Consider the following 24,479-nt stretch of genomic DNA (forward strand, 5'->3'; position numbering starts at 1 on the left):
GAAAAAACCTCACATTTTAATTCATTAAAGATAGAATGGAGTGCGACCCAACAAAACATTTTCATTCACACAACAGTGACAATGTAATGTCACCATCTCTTTTCAATCGTTACATCTCATAGTAACACGAACCAAGATCTCCAGAAGAAAAGGAAAGAAGAGCAGACGATGTTTTCCGGTGTTTTTTGGAAATTCAATATTTACAAGAATAGGGATCTTAAGGACACTGAAAAACTTAAGTTTCTTTCGTCATTTGTGAAGTCAGAGGGTGCCGGAATCTACGCCTTTAGAACTAGAATAAGGAAAAAATAAATTTTCATAATTTTTTATTTTGTAAAGTCTATGGGGTTGGAAGGACTAAGACCTTAAAAATTTGGCTTTTCTTTTGAGAATAAAATGAAGAGAAGATGACTTTTATAGATCTTTACAAGAAGAATAAAAATTAAGAGGAAGAAGAAGAATGTTGACCTGAAGGAGGAATTAGAAAAAGGACTCTTCTTTATGTTTTGGAGAATGTGGGGGGACATTAGTAGTAGTAGTAGGTGGAATTTGCCTAAGAAACGGCTCCCTTGCTTGTTCTATTTCTCCTTTGTGTTTGTCATAAAATCTTAAGTCTAAGAAAAAGAATAATGAGGAAAAAGAAGAGGAACCGAACGGAGAAATAATAACGGCTTCCTGTGTGAGGAATATACTGTAAGAAAAGTATAGAAGGAACAAAAATGAGAAACAATACATCACTTTTTAAAAGGACAACAGACCGAACGCCTTTGAAAATGAGGTGAATGATTATCATCAAAGCAGGCCATTGACACAAGACACCTGCGAAGACCCGAAAGCCATGCAAAAGGAGCGCGTCACCACCTTTAAAAGTCTTCCCTAACCTTCTGAAGTTTCCTCCCACCTTTTGAAGTTTCCTCTCACCTTTTGAAATCTTTCCCCACGTTTTGAAATCTTCCTCCCACCTTTTGAAGACTTCCTCCCACCTTTTGAAGTTTCCTCCCACCTTTTGAAGTCTTTCCCACTTTCTGAAGTTTCTTCCCACCTTTTGAAGCCTTCCTCCCACCTTTTGAAGTCTTCCTCCCACCTTTTGAAGTCTTCCTCCCACCTTCTGAAGTCTTCCCCACTTTCTGAAGTTTCCTCCCACCTTTTGAAGCCTTCCTCCCACCTTTTGAAGTCTTCCTCCCACCTTTTGAAGTTTCCTCCCACCTTTTGAAGCCTTTCCCACTTTCTGAAGTTTCCTCCCACCTTTTGAAGCCTTCTTCCCACCTTTTGAAGTCTTCCTCCCACCTTCTGAAGTCTTCCCCACTTTCTGAAGTTTCCTCCCACATTTTGAAGCCTTCCTCCCACCTTTTGAAGTCTTCCTCCCACCTTTTGAAGTTTCCTCCCACCTTTTGAAGTCTTTCACTTTCTGAAGATTCCCCCCACCTTTTGAAGCCTTCCTCCCACCTTTTGAAGTCTTCCTCCCACCTTTTGAAGTCTTCCTCCCACCTTTTGAAGTCTTTCTCCCACCTTTTGAAGTCTTCCTCCCACCTTTTGACGTCTTCCTCCCACCTTCTGAAGTCTTCCCCATTTTCTGAAGTTTCCTCCCACATTTTGAAGCCTTCCTCCCACCTTTTGAAGTCTTCCTCCCACCTTTTGAAGTTTCCTCCCACCTTCTGAAGTCTTCCCCACTTTCTGAAGTTTCCTCCCACCTTTTGAAGCCTTCCTCCCACCTTTTGAAGCCTTCCTCCCACCTTTTGAAGTCTTCCTCCCACCTTTTGAAGTCTTCCCCCACCTTCTGAAGTTTCCTCCCACCTTTTTAAAGCTTCTTCCCACCTTTTGAAGTTTCCTCCCACCTTCTGAAGTTTCCTCCCACTTTTTGAAGTTTCTCCCACCTTTTGAAGTCTTTCCCCACCTTTTGAAGTTTCCTCCCACATTTAGAAGTTTCCTCCCTCATTTAGAGGTCTTCGCCCTTCGTCCACATTTATTTGTATAAACGACAAGCAAATGCGGGGAAACGTTTCACTGTTTGGTTAGTGCTGCATGACTACACGGCAAAAGGAGGTTACGTTTGTCATTAGGGATCTTTGAAGGCAATAGAGAAGTGGTAGAAATTATTATTATTATTATTATTATTATTATTATTATTATTATTATTAAAGAAGTGGACTCACATTGAACAAGCATGAAAAGGACATATATTGCAAAAGCAATCTAATACAATACAATACAATATACACAACTCAGTAAAAGGTAAACGCAGCAATAGGAATAATAAACAAGCGTAAAACAATAGATAAACGTATATATAAATTTCTGACTCACATCGGGATCGAACCCGGGTCTTTGAATTGAAAGGCAAGGGCGCTACCAACTGAAAGACCTAGGTTCGATCTAGATGTGGGTCAGGAATTTATTTCTGTTACACACAAGATTGCTGATTACTGCCACATACACACACACACACGTATATATACAGTATATGTATACATACATGCATATATATTATATATATATATATATATATATATATATATATATATATATATATATATATATATATATATATATATATATAATCAACACACAATTACGTGTGGAACAGAAATATATTTCTGACTCACATCAGGATCGAACTCAGGTCTTTCAGTTGAATCAGCCTGCCCGGGTAATTCCTTGGGTACAGTGGTACTCAGGTTCCAACTTCTTTTGTGACTTGTGTGGCTTGGTTGGTAGCGGTCTCGTTTTTCAAATGAAAGACCTGGGTTCGATCCTGATGTGATTCAGAAATTTATACATACACACAAATGAATATATATATATATATATATATATATATATATATATATACATACATACATATATATATATATATATATATATATATATATATATAAACAAAACTACATCGTAATAATTGTCATATAAAAGCAGCATGGAGTTAAAAGAGAGTATTACAGCCTCTTAAACATAGCCGTTAATAACACCGACATGAAGACCGCTTCAGAGTTTCACAGTGGAGATAACAAAAAACCTCAGGGATGGGACTGTAACATCGTGGCGCCTCTGCAAGGCGAGTAGCACGCGCTAACACTGTCGATGCCATTGGACCTAGACAAAACACCTGGTTTTCTACTAGTAATAACATCTGCAAGCGCAGTTAACAAAAGCAACTTTTTGTTTTTAACTTTCCCTGTCCGTCCGTTTTCGCTCAATCTGTATTGCGCGAGAGTGAAGCGATGAAAATACAGTGAATATGTGCTTTAAGTTTTGGTATATTTCTCAATGCCTTCCACACGAATTGAATGGATAATCCAATTCAATTAATTATTATTTAATCTAATTAAGTACTCTAATTTCCCAGCAAATGACAACCAAGGAAAGGAAATGAAGGTCTACAGACTTCATATAAATCTTGAAGTTAGTTTTAAAGAAACCCTTCTGGTGCCAGTTTCTGATAACCGTTTTTGTTCCGGGGCGGGGGCGGGTAAGGGATAGATGTTTGTTTACTTGTTACAGTGGAAAAATATGTTCATTCATTAAAATACTGAAACGAAATTCAGTCAAAACTATTCTATCAATATGTAAAATGTACCGGAAAGTTCGAGTAGGGTCCACGTCAAGCGATATACGAGAACTAAACAAAGAGGTTAGTATTACCAAAGAGATTAGTGTTACCAAAGAGATTACTATTACCAAAGAGGTTAGTATCATCAAAGTCTAAAGCAACGGTTCTTAACCTGGGGTCGTTTGGTGTTTCCCAGGGAGTCACAAAGGGTTCGGGAGAATATAATTTATTTTCCTATATTTGGATTAGCAAGTTGGGCTTTTACCAGTTTGGTGAGAGCAACTTGTTGCGAAATGTATTAAAGGTGCTACGGTAATATCCCGAAGAGGGCCGGGGGTCATAGGTTAAAAAAAGGTTTAAAACCACTGGTCTAAAGAATACCGGGTCTACCCACGCGCAGGTAAATTGGGGGAGAGCAGGGACCTTCTTCTTCTTTTAACGTGTTTTTTCCCCCATTTTTATGGGTGCTTAATGGGTGTTTAATCTTCTGAGTGGTAAATCCAGAATCCAGCGCCCGAGAGGAAACTACCACCAAAAAATCCTTTTCAGAAAAACAAACTTAATCATAATTTCAGTTGTATTCCACGGAGGTAAATGAAAGGTGTTTTTGTGACAATTTGCCCAACAGTTTCGTCCACCAATGGACCTCTTCTTGGAGCGCTTATATATATATATATATATATATATATATATATATATATATATATATATATATATATATATATATATATATATCACTCAAGAAGAGGTCCTTTGGAGGACGAAAATGTTGGGCATATTCTCATAAAAACACCTTTCATTTTCCTATGTGGAATACCACTGAATAACATATCTTCGTGTCTAAGAAAACTACCAGTATTGCAATCACAAATCAAACATTACCTTAAAAGGCGTCGTCTTTATCACACGTCCTCCGTCTGCCGAGAGAGAGAGAATCTCATTAGTATTAGGCGTCTGTGGGAGGAAATTCAAAGGACGGTGAGAAAGAGACTTAAGCTGAGAAGAAGTTTTTTTTTTCCTCAGTGAAGCCAGAACCATCATCTCGATTTTAGTGTTGTTATATCATTAGATTTCCGCGGGCTTAATGCGTTGGGCAAATCCCAAGGCGGTTTGAGATTGCTTTCAACTTCGGGCAGTTCTTGAAAGCAGGCGTCTATTCTGCTTTCGTGTCTTAACGTTTCTCCGTCTTCTTTCCTTTCTATCTTTCTATCTACGAATTACCAAATTACTCTATTTCCGTGTTAGAAAAAGTCCATTAAGTGGTGGGTTTTCCTTCTCACCAATCATTAAAATACAAATATTTTGTAGAGGGGGACCACATTTACCCACAATGCCCATCCTATGGGCGTCTATGCCTAGAGAGAAATGCCAATATTATTATATCACGTAAGCTCGTATCTATTTATTTTTCTATACAGAAATATAAAAACAGCATATGTTTAGAAAAGTAGTGTCAAATTTGGTAAATAATGCAGGGCGCCGTTTTTTCATGCCAATCTCTTCTGTTAAAGGACCGATTAATTTCAACAGGATGCAGAGAACTGGTTATCTTTCAGTGTATTCAGCCAATGAATCCTTCTGCCTTGTAAATGGACAGCAGAAGCACAGTTTAGAAGTGATCCTAGTCCCAGGCACAAGGGGTTGCTAAGACGCTCCCGTTTTATAAATCCTAAGGATAAACTGAAAATGAAAAATTGGGCAACTAGAACCCTGGATCAAAGTGGAAAGATGCAACAGGTAAAATAGGAATTCAAGAGATATGAACCCTAAAAGAATTTCCTGTCACAACCATAAAAACTAAATACAGCACAAACTTTAAAAATTAAATATTGACAACTTCTAACCATTTAAACCAATTACAGTGTACAACCTCAAAACAAAGTATTCTAAAGCTCAAGCGTTAAAAATAAAATAAAATATTCCTAACCGCACAAAAAAATACACCCAACCTCAGACGATAAAACTCAATTACAATGCAAACCTCTTTCAGAAACAATAACCAACCTCAACCATGTACACCAATTATCATACAAACCCTTTCCCAGGAAAGCCAGAAATATGACAAACCTTAAACCATGTAAAAGAATGAGAGTTGGTAAAAAAAAAAAAAAAAAACACTACCAATATCAATTTCAAACTCCCCAATTAAGATATGCAAAATCTCTGGAGGAAGCCGGAGAGACTCTCTCTCTCCATAATGGAACGATTCCAACGGGAAACGAGGACCAAGGAATATTGGGGAGGGAGGGGAAGGGGAGGGGAAGTTGGGTAGGGGGTTATTGTTAGGGGGTTATACAGGGTAGGGATAGTAATCACCTCCTGATGAAAATGGATGTTCCGATGCTGAATTAATGTACGAATTATCAATAAGATGTGTGAGTGACTGGAGATGATACGTAGCGGGCAGGCGGGCGGGCAGGCGTTCTGGGATGAGAGAGAGAGAGAGAGAGAGAGAGAGAGAGAGAGAGAGAGAGAGAGAGAGATTTGAATGTGACCTTGATATAGTATATATTCCAGGTATTATCTCTCTCTCTCTCTCTCTCTCTCTCTCTCTCTCTCTCTCTCTCTCTCTCTCTCTATATATATATATATATACAGTATATATCAATGTATACATGTGTGCGTGCGTGTACTGATTAGTTTATGAATTACTCCCTCTGAGTAATCACACATGCTTCTGTATTTTTATACATACATAAATATATGCGCACACATACATACATATTTATATATAATATATATGTATATATTATATATATGTATATATATATATATTATATATGTGTGTGTATATATATATATATATATATATATATATATATATATATATATATATATATATATATATATATATACAAAACCAAACCTTTCAGGGTCCCATGACCTTTTCATTTTCTGCTCAATGACCTGAATGCCTTCATGAACGCAACGTCCCAGCAACTGCTAATCAAATATTTCCTAGGGGACGGAAATCAGTCCGTCTTTACCGGAGGCTCTTCTCTTGAATGGGAAATTTAATTCGTCGGAGTAACTGAATGAATCACTAATTAGGTAAATTCGAGAGACAGGTTATACATAGTAGTCACGACGCTAATTGTATTGGATATATTATGAGGATATGTCTGCATACACAAATATATATATTATATATGACTTTTTTTATCACATCACCGTGATTCATATTCAATCAGTAAGCTACAAACGTCCTTTAATATCCAATTCGCTCTACCTCGGAAATAATATATTTTCATATATGTTACCGAAGGGGAATTTTTTAGTTGAGTTCTCCTTGGACAACAGTGAGATATGTGATGACCTGTCAATGGCTCTCACGGCCCTCGAACCTGGGCCATTAACACACACACACACATATTTATATATATATATATATATATATATATATATATATATATACATATATATATATATATATATATATATATATATATATATATATATATATATATATATATATTATATATATTTTAGAGAGAGAGAGAGAGAGAGAGAGAGAGAGAGAGAGAGAGAGAGAGAGAGAGAGAGAGATAGAGAGAGAGAAGTGACAACCCGAATCTGAGTGCTTACCAGACCCTGCACAAGACGGATGAAGTTCATAGTGGAAAAATAAGGGAAAGCAATATACCAGACGGGTCAAGACAGCGACAAACCTCGATGAGGTGCCCTTATTTCACGCAGAGAGCCGAAGGGCGGGCGGCTCCCGAAGGGAAATCTATTAGCCAGCTAGAAAATGAATGAATAATAGCGCCAGTGTTAGCAACACACTTGCAAGAACAGTAGCAGAAGTGATATTAATAGGAATAGTTTGAGCTATATGTGTTCACATTAGCAACTTAAATTTACAGTAAAATTTGTACCGCCAAACTCTAACGGTTCTTGATAAAAATGAAGAGTAAAGGTCCTTCGCTTGAAATTACAGTTTCAAAGATGTCTTTATCTTAAATATTAATTTTTTATTATTAATAGTGAATGGATAAGAAACACGATTAGCGATTTCCAACAGGCATATATTTATAATTTTCTTCCTTGGTACTGGTCAGGGTGTCATTTTGGGGGGGCACCTGCCCCCTCAAGACACTGATGGCCACCCCCAAAGACTTGGTTTGCCCCTAGCCCTTGAAATAATAATAATAATAATAATAATAATAATAATAATAATAATAATAATTGAGAGAATGACTCTCTATCCGAGAGTTCATAAATGTTCTAAAGGGTCCACAATAATATAACAATTTAACAATAATATAATTTAACAATTATATCATTGTGGACCCTTTAGAACAATAATAATAATAATAATAATAATAATAATAATAATAATATAATAATAATAATAATAATAATAATAATAATAATAATGTGTGGGTGGGTGAGGCACACCTGTTTACTGCTTTATTAACTCAAAACAGCTCTTATATGGCTTCAACATGCTCCAAGATGAGCACAAATTCCCAAAAATTTCTCGAGGGGGGGCTTACAGCGCCACCCCTACACCCAGCTGATAAGTTCTAAACCTTTGCCCCCCACCCCAGGAAAAATCTGAAATGACGCCACTGGTATTGGTAATGAACAGTATGAATGTTATTTTTCATATTCCTCATTTTTCTTTTGTAGATTTTTTTTTGTTCTATGTTCTATGGGATTGCATGTAAATTATGAATACTGATCAAATAACGATAAATAAGCAAAATGGTTATAGCTGAATTTATAATAACGGTTCCTTCTCGTCTTCTTTGACTTAACCTACGTTAAACATAACATTAAACACAAATGGCACGTATTTGCTATATATATATGTATATATATATGTGTGTGTTTATAATATTTATATATATATATATATGTATATATATTTACATATTTTAACAATAAATAAATCTGCATATTATATCCTATAAACTATCAATGAAGACATCATTTATATATTATGGAATATCCATTCATATTTTTAAATAAATAACCAGTAGGAAAATGTAACAAAAATTCTATTTCATCTAGACAGATCTGCCGTCAACAGCCCTTCAATGGGCCATGAATCATCGTTGGCAGAGAGACTTAAATTTGATTTAGTCAACCCTGAAACTTAGACGAAAGGGAAATTTTACAGAAAACGGATTTCTGATTGATTTATTTCGTATTAGGGTCGACTTGGTAATTATGAAAGGCTAAGAAAAATGGATGTCACAGTCGCTTACCGCTCTCTTTTGACAACTTTATCTCCGAAGTTTCTTCAGGCCATTTATGCAGATAGTGGATAAATTTGCGTTAGTACTGAAAATATAGATATTAATGGACATAAAAGAAAACGTTATTTGTATTCCTTTTTTAAAGTTAGTGAAAAGCCCAAACAATTTCAGGTCAATATTTCTTATCCAAAGAAGAAATAACAACCTTATAAGAACATCCTGGTTATGTCATCTACATTCAGGCTCACAGTCGTCCAGTTTGGGAATGGAATATAAATTTTAGGCCAAAGGCCAATCGCTGGGACATATGAGGTTAGTCAGCGATTAAGGGGAAACTGAGAGTAAAAAAATTTTAACGTATAACAGTAAGAAAACCTCGCAGTTGCACTATGAAACAACTGCTAGGAGAGGGTGGTAAGTAAGACGGAAGAAAGACAATAAGAACGGAGGTATAGTAAAAGGAACAAAAAAAAAAGTTGCAGCTAAGGGCCGAAGGGACGCTGCAGAACCGTAAGTAATGCCTACAGAGCACCGCCTGAGTTCATTTTGGGAGCACACTCTCATCACTTGTCCCTATTCCAGCACGCAGGATTTCGAAGGGACCAAAGTCCTCAGTTTGGGACGGTGCGTAATGTCCCTAGTGCCAGGACTTGCTGTCTCGATCCTCCTTTATATCCCCGATTCTTTGGTCGATATTGATACATCCAGGACCCACTACGCTAACTAAGATAGGTCGGCCAGACAAGGGATTAATGATGAATCATCAGAGTTGACCAAGTAAAGTGAGCCATGGACCATGATAAACCAAGGACAGTTAAATATTTAGTTAAAGTTAAAGTTAAAGTCGTCCTGGGGCTCTGTAGGCTCATAGGGCAGGCGCTGATCTCCTGTTTCTTAAGCCGACAGCCAGCAGGGGACAGATACTATTGTATATATATATATATATATATATATATATATATATATATATATATATATATATATATATACACACACACACACACACACACATATATATATATATATATATATATATATATATATATATATATATATATATATATATATATATATATATATATATATAGGTTACTTGACGACAAATTTCTTTTCGTTTACTGAATGCATGAGGTATTCTGAGTAAGCTTCATTACAGTTTTCGTCAAGATATTGTTTAAAAAAATAGAGGTATAGAGTTCTTACCCTCGCTATCGAGAGAAAAATGAACTTACAGTTATGACATATGAGGCTGTATTTTTTAAGAGAATAACTGGCACTGATAAATAATGAGGTTACTGGTAGGTTACGATTAAAATAAAATGAATACAAAACTGAAACAATTAGTGCAAAGGTTCTGCTGTGTCGATGAGCCAGTGTGACGTCACTGTCTGGCCGACCTGTCTTGGTGGGCCCTGAATCCAACTAAGCCAACAATATTACACGTATTATACTTTTCTTTAAAAAAGGAAAAAAAAAAAAAAAACAATAGCGATCCAGGGTGCTACAATACACAGTAAGTCCATTTCACCCTTTGAATTCTTAATGTTGTTGTTAATTCACAGTACCGTTCCGCTGCGCTGTTGCAATTTTCAGTTGTTTCATAATTCCTAAAGGTGTTTTATACTATTTTACTCAGTCCGTTTTTTTTTTATCTGGTATCACATGTTCCATAGTTTTTCGTTCATATATTTCAAATTTAAATGGCGAGGAAAGGTCAGCTTCGAGAGGGCATGGGTGACAATAAGGCATGAGAGCCAACTTGTTATGCAAATAAATAGCTATTCCTGTTGAACTATTTTGCCGTATCGTATATTTTTTGGGAACGTTCCGTTCAAATTGCAAGTGTTACATTTACCAAAATATTCTGTTGGTTTTTTTAATGTCCAGACGTTTTCATGACGTTTTCAATTATAATTATTATCATTCCAAACTCGAGATTTGATTAGAATGCCCGATGTATTCATTACTCAATACTCGCGTATTAAAAATCACAAAGAAAAATGAAATATAAGACTGAAGCGTTCCAATAAATTCGCTCACTCCCGATAGCTTTCGTTCAGTGACGCATTCAAAACTGTAGCCTAGCAAGTCGTAACGGAATAAGCTCAAACGGAAATCTGATATCTGTCATGATTTCATTTTGAAAATTACCAGGCCAGGGAGAAATTGGATGGGGAAATAAAATTTCTATTTTGTCGTGTTTTGCAATCTTTTGTATTTCGTCGGTCTGCGTCAGTCTCGATGCCTGTGTGTGGAAAGAGCGGTGTTTGCAAAGCACTGAATTTATCATATATATATATATATATATATATATATATATATATATATATATATATATATATATATATATATATATATATATATATATATGCGTGTGTGTGTTTGTAAATGCAAAAAGTTTATGTTGGAGTTATTTTTTTTTTATTTCAGAAGCCTGATTTTATCATGGAAATACGGGAAGTTTGGGGTGAATGTGCTGCAGTTCTAATTGCCTTAGTATCTTTCCTAGTCTTCTTTATTTGACTCTTTCTAATCTATTTAATTATTTTTTGGTTCCTACAGGATTTTAGAGTCCACATATACCTATATGCACTTTTTTGGATACGCTTGTCACTACAAAGCCTGAGATCCAGATACAAGAAGTATGAAGGAATTCTGTTGTCCGGTAGTGGGAATCGAACCCGCATGCCGAGAAATCACAACGAGGTTACGTTGCCGACAAGCGTATCCAAAATTGAGGAGAATTCGAGAAGTTAAGAGGGCATTGTGGCTATTACAATCACTTACGTATCTGGTAAAAAGTGAAAAGTAAATTCTATATACTGTATATACACACACACACACACACACACATATATATATATATATATATATATATATATATATATATATATATATATATATATACATATACATATACATAACATATATATGTATATGTGCAAATATACACATAGATTTATTCTTAAATATATGCACCCACACATAACTGTGGATTTGTTTCTACAAACTTTCTTACGTAAGCCATTAACGCAATCTATAATAATAAAATCAGCGAGGATCTGACCTTGTTTGTCCTCCCCCGGGTGACAGTAGGGGACACATGATACAGCCACCCACCCCCTGCAAAAGAAGATTGGGATTTGTAGAGCCGTGTAATTAATAGTATGTTATTATTATTATTATTATTATTGTTATTATTATTATTATTATTATTATTATTATTATTATTATTATTATTCCATCTATTGTCTCTACATTGTTTATTCCATAAAGCCCTGAGCTGAAATAAAGTATATTTTATTATTATTATTATTATTATTATTATTATTATTATTATTATTATAACAGATATTCTCTCAACGCATATTAAAAAAGTACATTATTATCATTATTACAACAACAACAACAACAACAACAATAATAATAATAATAACAGACGTGGCACTCGGGCCCATTATCCGTCACATGGATGCATCAGCTACGCCCTTGCGTAACCGATGTCCAGTGACGCGTTCAGTGTTACGGCTGTGGACATCATTGCGCAATTGGACGCCGTCTCCACCTCCAATGGATTCTACGTGGATGAGGGGATACGGGTCTCTCTCTCTCTCTCTCTCTCTCCATTTACATCGCTTTCGCCATAGGATCATAAAAAAATCGTATGTGCGTAACTTAACTCATGATGCAGACATTTAAACATTCATTCACATACGCATATATATACAGTATATACTGTATATATATATATATATATATATATATATATATATATATATATATATATATATTGACACATATATATTCACATACATACGTATACACACACATACATATATATATGTGGATTTTGTCTTTATTTATATATTCATCACGTTCCATATTTTCGTGATTCAGTTATACACACATATATATATAACAGAATCACGAAAATATGGAAGGTGATGAATATATAAATAAAGACAAAATCCACGAAGGAAAGAGAAACACTGGAGTGCTGCGAGGCCTTTCGACTGTCTGTCGTCCTTTACTTAGCAGACTGAAGAAATATAAAAGTAAGCTTACTAAGAAAGCTCGTATAAATGACAGATGGGGAGTACACAGGAAAAAATATGTACCTGGAATCCAACACAATTTATATATGTGTACTGTATTTCTTCATAACACAGTCATAATACATACTTAACGATTACAGTAACCAGGCGTTCTCAAACATCACAAAATCACGGCACAAACAAAGAGGTGATGCATTAAAACAAAGACGAACAAATAAAGAAATGATAACGCAATCTACTTTTCTATTAAAAAAAAACATACTAACGCAGGTAGCTTATTCAATTCACTTATAAAGGGACAGCCAATCAATCAGAGGCAAAATTAATGACTGGTTTTGTCCACTTCCAAAGGAAATTAATGATTCCACGATTTGTCTCTAATCATCATTTGACATTCAATAAATTGTTCCGTAGATTTTGTACCCGATTCCTGGACGGCTGTAGCTCAACGGGTATGCTTTATCTTTCTTTTGTCTGTTAGTTCGTTGTCTGTCCGTCTGCGTGAAATTCTTCTTTTTCACCTACCTACCTGTCTGTTTCTTAATCTCTTTTTATTCGGTTGAGCCTAAGTACCAATTCCCCCGTAGGGGGTTAGTGCCTTCAGTGCACCTCATGCGGGGCACTGTAGGCATTATTTAAGGTTCTTTGCAGCGTGCCTTTAGCCCCTAGCTGCAACTCCTTTCGTTCCTTTTACTGTACCTCCTTTCATATTCTCTTTCTTCCATCTTACTTTCCACCCTCTCCTAACAATTGATTCATAGTGCAACTGCGATGTTTTCTTCCTGTTGCACCTTTCAAACCTTTTACTGTCAATTTCCGGTTTAGCGCTGAATGACCCCATAGGTCCCAGTGCTTGGCCTTTGGCCTAAATTCTATGTTCAATGCAGTTCTATGTACCAATTCTGTCAATTTACCAATTTTCTTTCCGTGTTTTTAACATCATTTCGGTAGACCCGAGACAAAACTAGTAAAACAGTAATTAAACATTATCGGACAGGTTAAAATGTACGGACAGGGGTGCCGTCAGGGCACCTCACGTGGTGCACTGTAGGCATTTCTAAAGGGTGTCTCCAGCGTCCCTTCGGCGCCCGGCTGCGTCCACTTTTTAGCCTTTTACTTTACTTTCATTCCCGCCCCCTTTCTTCAGTCTTGCTATCCAACACCTCTAACTATTCCTCCTTAGTAAAACTGTGGGGGTTTCTCTAACTTCCACCTTTAGATTTTTGTAGTCAAGTTCGTTTATTTTATGGTTCTCTTAATTTTGCTGTCTAACCACTCGAACTCCCTCTTCTTAAGCCCTGAATGGTTGAAATTGCCCTAGTGCTTGGCTTGGCAGATTAAATTTCATAAATCAAATCAAATTTTGTTAACTGTTACTTCGAGACTCAGTAATGAATGCCAAAGTTATGCAATGAGAGTGAATGTGTAAAATTCTTAAAATACAGTGTTCTCCAGAAAAGCCACAAAATGCTTGTGTAGGATATCAAGTAAAGATATATATATATATATATATATATATATATATATATATATATATATATATATATATATATATATATATACATATGAGCAATGGCATGAAAATAATTAACGATGGAAATCTAAATAGTTTCAGGAAAGTGTACATGATTATGACGCTGTATAAAAAGATATATATATATATATATATATATATATATATATATATATATATATATATATATATATATATATATATGAGTGATGACATGAAAATCATTAACGATGGAAATAACGAAAAGTTTCAGGAAGATGAAAATGATTTTGACGCTGTATGAAGAGAAAAATGATCGGGAAAAAATAAGAGAAAAATGATCGGGAAAAAATAATCTGCAATTTCAATTTGCGTCCACTCAAAAGGGGTAAACAAAAGGAAACCAGCCCAAGCCGATTCCGCCACCAAGAAAATTGCCAATCACGCAGCCCGATCAGGGCCCCGGCCTCTGCTCTTCTTGTCCCGTAAACATTTCGGCGTACGAGAGTGAGGGAGTATTTGTCTCGGAGTATGTTAACGCCCAAATACGCACGTTAACCGGAAATTACGACAACGACAAAAACTGATTCTGCGGGTCGCTGATTATTATTATTATTATTATTATTATTATTATTATTATTATTATTATTATTATTACGAGCTTGTTGGCGCGCGCCGTCTCCCCTACCCTCCCCCTCCCCTCCCTACCCCGGGACGGACAAACAGGTTTGCGTGAGGGTTGTGGGTGTCTTCACTACCTACCCCGCCCCCACCCGGGGCGGACAAACCGGTTTGCAGGGGGTGGGTGGCTGTCATGTCTCCCCCTATTGTCACCCGGGGGAGGATAAACAAGATCAGATCATTTCGGATTTAATCATTATTATTATTATTATTATTATTATTATTATTATTATTATTATTATTATTATTATTATTATTATTATTATTCAGATGAACCCTACTCATATGGAACAGGCCTACAGGGGCCACTGACTTGAAATTCGAAGCTTCTAAAGACAATGGTGTTCATCTGAAAAGAAATTCCAGGAGATAATAGAAAATACAGAAAGAAGAGATCAGGTATTAGAAAATGAAGATAAATGAACAAATTAATAAATAAACAGACAACAAATTTTAATAAACTATTAAAAGCACACGGGAAATTGTTAATGCGACGTTGGTTTTTAAACTGTGGACGGCATCTGCTCCGTTCTGTAGATATACTTCTATTCGTAATTAATGCTGGTCTGCATTCCCATAGAATTCTCTAAGATTGTAATAATAGTTTTCATACCTTCCTTGGGCCCGGGTCGCAAATTCCTGAGATGTAAGCTAGCATTGCACCAGCCCCGGTATTTTTGCCATACCCCTAGGTTGGGTTAGGTTAGGTTAGGTTAGGTCCACAGTCTCAAGGGTAATCTGGGTGTGAGAAACATAATAAGATTATTTTCAAGAAAATCCTATGGCTAGTTTTGAAGATATGGCGTCCCGCTTTTTTTTCAGGGAAAGGTCTCGATACTCGGTTGCATCTCGGGAAAATGCGCCCGGGTCAGACGACGGCAATATAAACATGGCGTTCTTTGCTGTCAGACCTTCGTTGCTAAATAAGCAGGACGTTGCCGAACTGTGGGGATGGAATCGCGTCCATAATGATGGTCGCCAGGCCAGTGCGATGATTCGGCTGTTTTCGAAATCGTGTTGGTTGCATGATGAATTTGTTGATGACTCTGTAAGGTGGTTAAATTTTCCTAGGCTTTTCGTTATAAGGGTGATGAATAAAATCTTTCTTTCGTATTATGACGTCTACTGCATATCCAATAATAATAATAATAATAATAATAATAATAATAATAATAATAATGATAATAATAATAATAATAATAATAATAATAATAATAATAATAATCACCATCATCATCATCTCCACCTTATTATTATTATTATTATTATTATTATTATTATTATTATTATTATTATACAATAACAAAGGTAATATAACATAGTCAAGAAAGCTGAAATATACAATATAGTCAAAGTACATATCCTATATATATTGTATTTTTCAACTTATTATTATTATTATTATTATTGGAATAATAATAATAATAATAATAATAATAATAATAATAATAATAATAATTGCAAATGTCTATGGGAAGGCATAAAAATATATCTATAGAACATCCATTCACATCAAAATAATAAAAAAAAAGAAATTTGAAGATTCTAAAGGCGTAACGTAATTTGAGACCACACGAAATATGAAAAACCCAATAATATTTCGGAATTCCGATCTATGGGGGCTGCCTTACGTAAGGAAATACTTTTTGGGAAAAAAAAAATTGGTGAAATAGAAAAATGCTTCTACCGGCGCCTTTTACGTTCGTACGAGGAGGAGGAGGAGGAGGAGGAGGAGGAGGAGGAGGAGGAGGGGGGAGGAGGAATTTGCATAAGGAACATCAGTCTATTTCGTAGGAGAACGAGAAGTTTATACGAAATCCAACGTCTTTTATGGGGCGTCTATATAAGTGTTTCCTACAATATCTCATCCTGCGCTCTGAGGTGATCATACTATGGCTCATACTGGATAGTATTTCATACTGGCTAGTACTTCGTTCTTTATTTCTTTTTTGACTTCACACTTTCATTTCGTAATGTCCCAGTTCTCTTTTATTTTCTTTTTTGCTTCTTCTTTAGTTATTTCCATATTTCTCGTCTAAGACGATGCTATTGATTTGTTGCTTGTTTTATTTTTTTTTATTTTTCTTATCCTGCTGATAAGCTTATGTTTATTTATGAAACAGCTAATGTGGAAGTTTATTCCACATTGTTTCAATATTTGACTCGGCAGAAGCATTATCGTGAATAATGTTCAGTTTGGCTTTAGAGCCATCATCCCATAAAATGAAACGACCTACTGACGAATATATATATATATATATATATATATATATATATATATATATATATATATATATATATATATATATATATATATATATATATATATATATATATATATATGTGTGTGTGTGTGTGTGTGTGTGTGTGTGTGTGTGTAAATACACACTAGAATCACGTGCAACCGGTGAATTGCCCAAATCGAAGATGCTCCGAGTTGCAAGACTAATGATTGGGGATGGGGGTTGGGGGCTGGCTGTGCCTTTTGCTGGTTGGGGGTTGGGGGTGGGGGGAGCCCTTACCCTCATCCTTACAAACAAAGGAGAGAAAATATCCTTCACCATTTCCTCCCACGTCCAAGATAAACGGCCGGCGAATGACCTTCCCTGACCCATTCCAGGAATCAAGAGAGGACATTCCATTCCAGCATCCCTCAAAGTAATTGTTTGCCAGAAGGATGCCTAATCTCCAGTCCTTTTCCAGGATGTCTGGAACACGATCGACCTGGCAAAGGTGGCGCAGTCTTAAATGCTTAGGATTCCAGTCTCATTAGCCAGACACAGGGTCGTCTTATTCAAGTGGCGTCCTACCTATATCAAAGGAGGAAGGGGGGAGGAAAGTGAGAGGGGGTGGGGAGGAAGGAAGTAACGGTCGTCATGGTGACGGTGAGACACTGGGGTGGTGGTGGGTGGAGTGACAATGGTGATGGTGGGGGCGGGGGTTTGTTCTAGCTCTACCAAGCCATTCAGTTTTGATTTCACGTGAGGCTTGAATTCCCTCCTGCTGGAGGTTTCTCTCCTCCTCCAGGAGACGTTTGCCATTCAGTAAGCTAGCTGGCTGAGAGAGAGAGAGAGAGAGAGAGAGAGAGAGAGAGAGAGAGAGAGAGAGAGAGAGAAAAGTCGTAATGAGTGTACGTATGAATGTTTCAGTTACTAAATAAGTTATATATCATACTTATCGGAAGGGTAATGACCAAGCACAAATACCAACAAGTAAAAAATGCGCCGAAGTTTCTTCGGCGCAGTCGAGTTTTCTGTACAGCCGCTGCAGCGTATAATCAAGGCCACCGAAAATAGGTCTATCTTTCTGTGGTGTCGGTATACTGCTGTATGAGCCGCGGCCCATGAAACTTGAACTACGGCCCGGTGGTGGCATGTCCTATATCGTTGCCAGAAGTACGATTCTGGCTAACTTTAGCATTAGATAAAATAAAAACTAATGAGGCTAGAGGGCTGCAATTTGGTATGTTTGATGATTGGAGGGTGGGTGATCAACATACCAATTTGCAGCCCTCTAGCCGCAGTAGCTTTAAGATCAGAGGGCGGGCAGAAAATATGCGGGCGGACAGATAAAGCCGGCACAATAAATTTCTTTTGCAGAAAATTAATAAGGAAATGTTTCCCCAGAAGTTATGAGATTTTAAAAAGAGACCTTAAATCTTAACTTCTAGAATTACCCGAAAGTCGTTTTAATCATTCCTCCGTATGAAAAAAGAAATAAATAAAAAAATGACGCAGCGAAGGAAGAAAATGATGCGACTAAAGCAAAGGAATAATGACTACAACAAAATGGACCGCACTACACCGTTTCCGAAAGTGTGAAAATTAAATTCAAACTTTTATCACTGCATATGGCTGGGTGAATTTGATAAATTGGCAGCTCTGCATAAATAGCGGTAAATATGCATAAAACTTGTATATCTGGTAAATGTTTTAAAACCCAGCCTAAATCAATCTCGGTAACGAGGCATAATCGCCACGAATTTGTTTAATTTGCTGAAATTTATCGCATTAACCAATCACAGTGGTATTTATGTATATTTGTCGATAATTATGCTTTATTACGAGTTGACTCCACTTACCATATTTCACACAGTATTACGGTATATAGAGAGTGGACTGACTTTACGTAATAGCGCTAGAACTTACGGGCGTCTGCTACATTCAGATGACATAGGCAGTATTATGTAAGACAGAATAACAGCTGGAATATGATGAGATTACAGAGACACTGAAATGCTGAGTTCACTCTGAAATGGTCTAAAATGACAAATTGAAAATGACAAAGTCAAGGGGATTCACTTAAGATTTCCAGTATTTAAATTTATTGGCTTCACGACCTCAGTCACACGGCAGATACTTTCCATTTATATTTTCGTCGTTTCTCACGTCATATAGATAAAATGACGGTCGGTAAACCATGATATTCCCCCATGGCAGCTGTCGAGGTCCCAGTTTATTTTGCATGTTTTATCTTTCTTATTTTTTTGAGCACTAACAATGAGACTGTATGCTTAGTTTTCCGGTAATCATCGATACGTTCTACCTAAAAACTTTAATATTCCCGGCTACGTTGGTTCTTAAATTAATTTTTAATTAGACCGAACAGATTAGGATTATGATCCTCATTCAGAAACCAACACACGTTTTCTTTCCTCCTTTCAGTTTTCTTTAAAAGAAGACTTGTGCTGGCTTTGTCTGTCTGTCCGTCCGCACTTTATTCTGTCTGCACTTTTTTCTGTCCGAACTTTTTCTGTCCGCCCTCACATCTTAAAAACTACTGACGCTAGAGGGCTGCAAATTGATATGTTGATCATCCACCCTCCAATCATCAAACATATCAAATTGCAGCCCTCCAGCCTCTGTAGTTTTTATTGTATTTAAGGTTAAAGTTAGCCATAATCGTGCGTCTGGCAACGATATAGGTTAGGCCACCACTGGGTCGTGGTTAACGATTCACAGCCCGCGGCTCATACAGCATTTTCGGTGGCATTGATAATACGCAGTAGCGGCAGCATAGAAAACTCGATTGCGCCGAAGAAACTTCGGCGCATTTTTTACTTGCTTAATAGCACATCTGAAAGAAAGTCGCAAGTGAATGACTCAACAGAAACAATAATTAATTGACAAGAAGCCAACAAAAAAAAAAGATAAATCCGTCGAGATGTGAACGAATAAAGAAAAAAAAAAACAAACGATATATTTATGAATGATTTGTGAAGGTATTTCCAACTGGTTTGAGTTTGAAAATAAATCGTATTTTCAAACTGAAACCAGTTGGAAATACCAGTTTAAGAACATAAACATCAACTTCAATCGCAGACCATAAGCATTTGTGACCGTCGACTAAAGTGGAACTCTTTGCTGGACTTTCTGTGATCTATCTATATGCAAATGATATCCAGATATAGGGGAGATTTGATTGCTCAGTTTTACCTATATGAGCAATAGGCTAAGAGAAAATAGGGCTACCATATGGTTTGAGAGAGAGAGAGAGAGAGAGAGAGAGAGAGAGAGAGAGAGAGAGAGAGAGAGAGCTCGTCTTTTGAAGATGCTCTTACAAACATAAAAACAAAACCAAGAAATATGCAGACATGACGTGTCAAGTATCTACGCATGCAAAGATCTATTTATGCGCGCTCAGGAATGAAGGTTTGCGTACGTGTGAGTGCGCATACGTACATATATACATGCACACATATATACAGTGTATATATATATATATATATATATATATATATATATATATATATATATATATATATATATATATATGCTTGAGTGCTTTATTATCATACAATTCACATATACCTTGTATTAGTTTGAACGTATGAAAAAACGCAAGAGTTACCGGAACAAGAATTTGGAGGTGTTCTGTAGTCATATATAGATGAAGAATAAAACGCTTGTTTCTCTCTAATGCAGTTCTTTGGAATCCTCTTTATGCTTCTGTGTTCCATGATTCTAGTGGCTTGCCTTGGTGTGAGTTTGTTTCCTGCAGGAATTAGGCTTCCATAATTCATTCCTGAAGAGACCCCCCCCCCACAGTAAGTTTTCACTAGTTTAAGCTATACCTCGGTATTAAGAGTTGGAAGTTCCAGTGTCCTAAGGTGGAAGTTACAAAGTATAGACCATAACAGTTGATATGCAGCACTGTCCAAATCGCTAACTGTAAAACGACAGAGATGGAAGATATTCCAACAGAAAAAATGCAAATGAAATTTCACGTATGGATCAGGTTCTTCCCAGGATGAAAATATTTACACTGAACTGTATTCAAGAAAAGGCTAATATGGTCCAAAATAATACGAGTAAAAATATTCTGCGTCTGTAAGATCGGCCCCTTGCACAAGGGAACTAAATCAAAGCCTCATAGGGGCAGTAAAATTAAGTATACCTTAGTTTTACCAGACCACTGAGCTGATTAACAGCTCTCCTAGGGCTGGCTCGAAGGATTAGACTTATTTAACGTGGCTAAGAACCAATTGGTTACTTAACAACGGGACCTACAGCTTATTGTGGAATCCGAACCACATTATAGCGAGAAATGAATTTCTATCACCAGAAATAAATTCCTCTAACTCTTCATTAGCCGGCCGGAGAGTCGAACTCGGGCCTAACGAGTGCAAGGCCAAAACTCTACCGACTCCCCCAAGGAAGAGCTTAACAACCATAAAATTTCCAAAGTGCCAATGCTTGCAAAAATAAAAACAAAAATCCTTACAAAATATCAATGCACAACCAATCAAAATTCGACAAAATTCAAGATGAAAATGAAACGTATTTACCAAAAATGAAAAAAGGATTTCTATATGATCGAAACCCACGTCAATCAGGAAAACTATAAACTCGTCCTGATGTTCAAATAAGGACCCGCCTGATGAACCAAACGAGAAACTTTGGGAGCCCATAAAATAACAAAAAATGCGCTGAAGTTTCTTCGGAGCAATCGAGTTTTCTGTACATCGTATGATCAAGGCTACCGAAAATAGATCTATCTTTCGGTGGTCTCGGTATAATGCTGTATGAGCCGCAACCCATGAAACTTTAACCACGGCCTGGTGGAGGCAGGGCCTATATCGCTGCCAGAGGCAATATCATGTCTAACTTTAACCTTAAATAAAATGAAAACTACTGAGGCTAGAACGCTGCAATTTGCTATGTTTGATGATTGGAGGGTGGATGATCAACTTACCAATTTGCAGCCCTCTACCCTCAGTAGTTTTTAAGATCTGAGGGCGAAGAGAAAAAGTGCGGACGGACAGACAAAGCTCGCACAACAGTTTTCTTTTCAGAAAACTAAAAAACTGAGACGAATATGAAATGGTTACACCAAGAAAACAGCCTTCTTCTAATATATACTGTATATATATATATATATATATATATATATATATATATATGTGTATATATATATATATATATATATATATATATATGTATATATATATATATAATTTATATATGTTAGAGTAAATATGTGAAATCCAGGGATTTCACGAAATCCCTAATGAATCTGTGAAATGAGCAACCTGCTTAGGAACATTTGATCCCCCAGTGGGGAGTACTAAACACGGTGAAACAGTGATTCATCTACACTGTTTCGCTGATTAGTACTAGCCCCTGGGGGATCAAATGTACTTAAGTGCATTTGATCCCCAGAGGCTAGTACTAAACACGGCGAAACACATTTGACCCTCCAGGGGCTAGTACTAAACACGGTGAAACACATTTGACCCTCCAGGGGCTAGTACTAAACATGACGAAACACATTTGACATCCCAGGGGCTAGTACTAAACATGGCGAAACAGTGTAGATGAATCACTGTTTCGCCGTGTCTAGTACTAGCCCTCGGGGATCAAATGTTCTTAAGGGAATTGGTAATTTCACAAATTCCCTAGGGATTTCGTGAAATCCCTGGTTTCACATATTTACTGTAACACATATACGACCTGACGAAGGCACGAGGCGAAAGAACGGAGCCAAATAAAACTGAAAACAGTTTTGAAAAGGTTTCCTTTGTGTCTCTCCCTGCCAGTCGCACTCGCCCGGATCTCAATAATCAGTACACAGCGTCGACTACTTTCGGCCGCGCTCCGTCCAAAGAGGAAAGATGGAGTTTTCGTACGTTTATGATGGCGCTTTGATTGCGAATGAACGTCGTACCGTCTGTAAATATTGTCCTTCATTTGACAACAAACACGGAGGCATGGAGGGAGAAGGGTGCGCGCCTGCCTGCGTTTTTGGAATAGTCGGTTTCTGCGTCTAAGGAAGGGGTACAAAAAGAGAGAGAGAGAGAGAGAGAGAGAGAGAGAGAGAGAGATGAATAGTTTCAACTGTGGGGTGAGGATTGCTGCGTCGAGTTCCTCCCATTTTTTTTTTTTTTTATATTTTATGATATAGCACACATTTCCTTGCATCTGCGATCCAAAAGAGTCGACTAAGAACCAGCCACCTAATTCCCTGCATAAATCAAAAGGAGCGTAATAGATTTTTAAGGAAAGGCTCCTAAGCAGGTCCTTTCCTTGCACTGTATGGGGATCGAACCCGGGCTCCTCCTAAGCGTTTCCGGTTCCCGAGTCTCTGCGAGCCACATCTTCCATTTAAGATGTGTAAACGGGTATCTTCAAGTGTACAAGTGTTCCATTTAAAAGTGTGTCTTATTAAGAGCAAGTGTGAGGGGTATCTCTTTAAGGGTCTGCAAATGTCCTCACAGGTGTAAATAAAGTTACATTTTGTATTCCTCTCTCATTTGGTTTGCCGATGGCATAATTACCTGTTGTCTTTAATTAAAGGTTTTTTTTTTTTCGTACGATATAACTGATTGGAAAACCTGCCAACATTTGTCTATAATAAAGAGATGTTACAATCTAAAATGTTTATTTAGCCACAAAACGAGGTTGGAAACAAGAAAAATTAGAAAGAAAAAATGGAAAGTTGGGCTCTACCCAAGAGGGGAAAAAACACCCAGGAAAAACATAAGTAGTAGGAAATTCCAAAATCTGATAGAAGCGGGAAACTATAATAGACTAAAAAAAAGTAATAACTGCGCCGAAGAAACTTCGGCGCAATCGAGTTTTCTGTACAGCGTATAATGCTGTATGAGCTGCGGCCCATGGAACTTTAACCACGGCCCGGTGGTGGCCTGTCCATAGCGTTGCCAGACGCACGATCATGGCTAACTTTAACATTTAATAAAATAAATACTACTGAGATTAGAGGGCTGCAATTTGGATGTTTGATGATTGGATGGTGGATGATCAACCTACCAATTTGCAGCCTTTAGCCTCAGTAGTTTTTAAGATCTGAGGGCGGACAGAAAAAGTGCGGACGGACAGACAAAACGATCTCAGTACTTTTCTTTTACAGAAAACTAAAAGTCATCTTAGTAACTGATTATCACAAGAATCTAAAACTCAAGTCCCCATGTCAGAAGTGCTTTTGGAAACCTGCATATTCTGCCTGAGATAATATTTACCATCTTTGCATGACATCAGGAG

General features: G+C 36.9%; 1 protein-coding gene and 1 long non-coding RNA gene across 3 annotated transcripts in view; both read right to left on the bottom strand.

Annotated features, from left to right (window-relative positions):
* Positions 1–917: 917 nt before the first annotated feature.
* LOC136844762 (golgin subfamily A member 6-like protein 24) lies at positions 918–1,916 on the bottom strand. Its single transcript, XM_067113998.1, has one exon. It carries the CDS (start codon positions 1,914–1,916, stop codon positions 918–920), a length of 999 nt encoding a protein of 332 aa, XP_066970099.1.
* Positions 1,917–4,429: 2,513 nt separating this feature from the next.
* The window catches only part of LOC136845216 (uncharacterized), a 549,715-nt gene continuing 529,665 nt past the window's right edge, over positions 4,430–24,479 (bottom strand). Inside the window, exon 3 of one of the 2 annotated variants that reach the window (XR_010855110.1) lies at positions 4,430–4,464. This is a non-coding gene — a long non-coding RNA (uncharacterized lncRNA). Of the gene's footprint in view, positions 4,465–11,815; positions 11,875–24,479 lie in introns of those variants that run through there. The other variant, XR_010855111.1, reaches the window with a different exon arrangement.

The sequence above is a fragment of the Macrobrachium rosenbergii genome, chromosome 13 (assembly GCF_040412425.1).
Source record: "Macrobrachium rosenbergii isolate ZJJX-2024 chromosome 13, ASM4041242v1, whole genome shotgun sequence".
NCBI lineage: Eukaryota > Metazoa > Arthropoda > Malacostraca > Decapoda > Palaemonidae > Macrobrachium > Macrobrachium rosenbergii.

Coding starts and splice junctions, on each gene's coding strand:
- LOC136844762 (XM_067113998.1), bottom strand. CDS start 1,916: ATGTGGGAGGAAACTTCAAAAGGTGGGGAAAGACTTCAAAAGGTGGGA.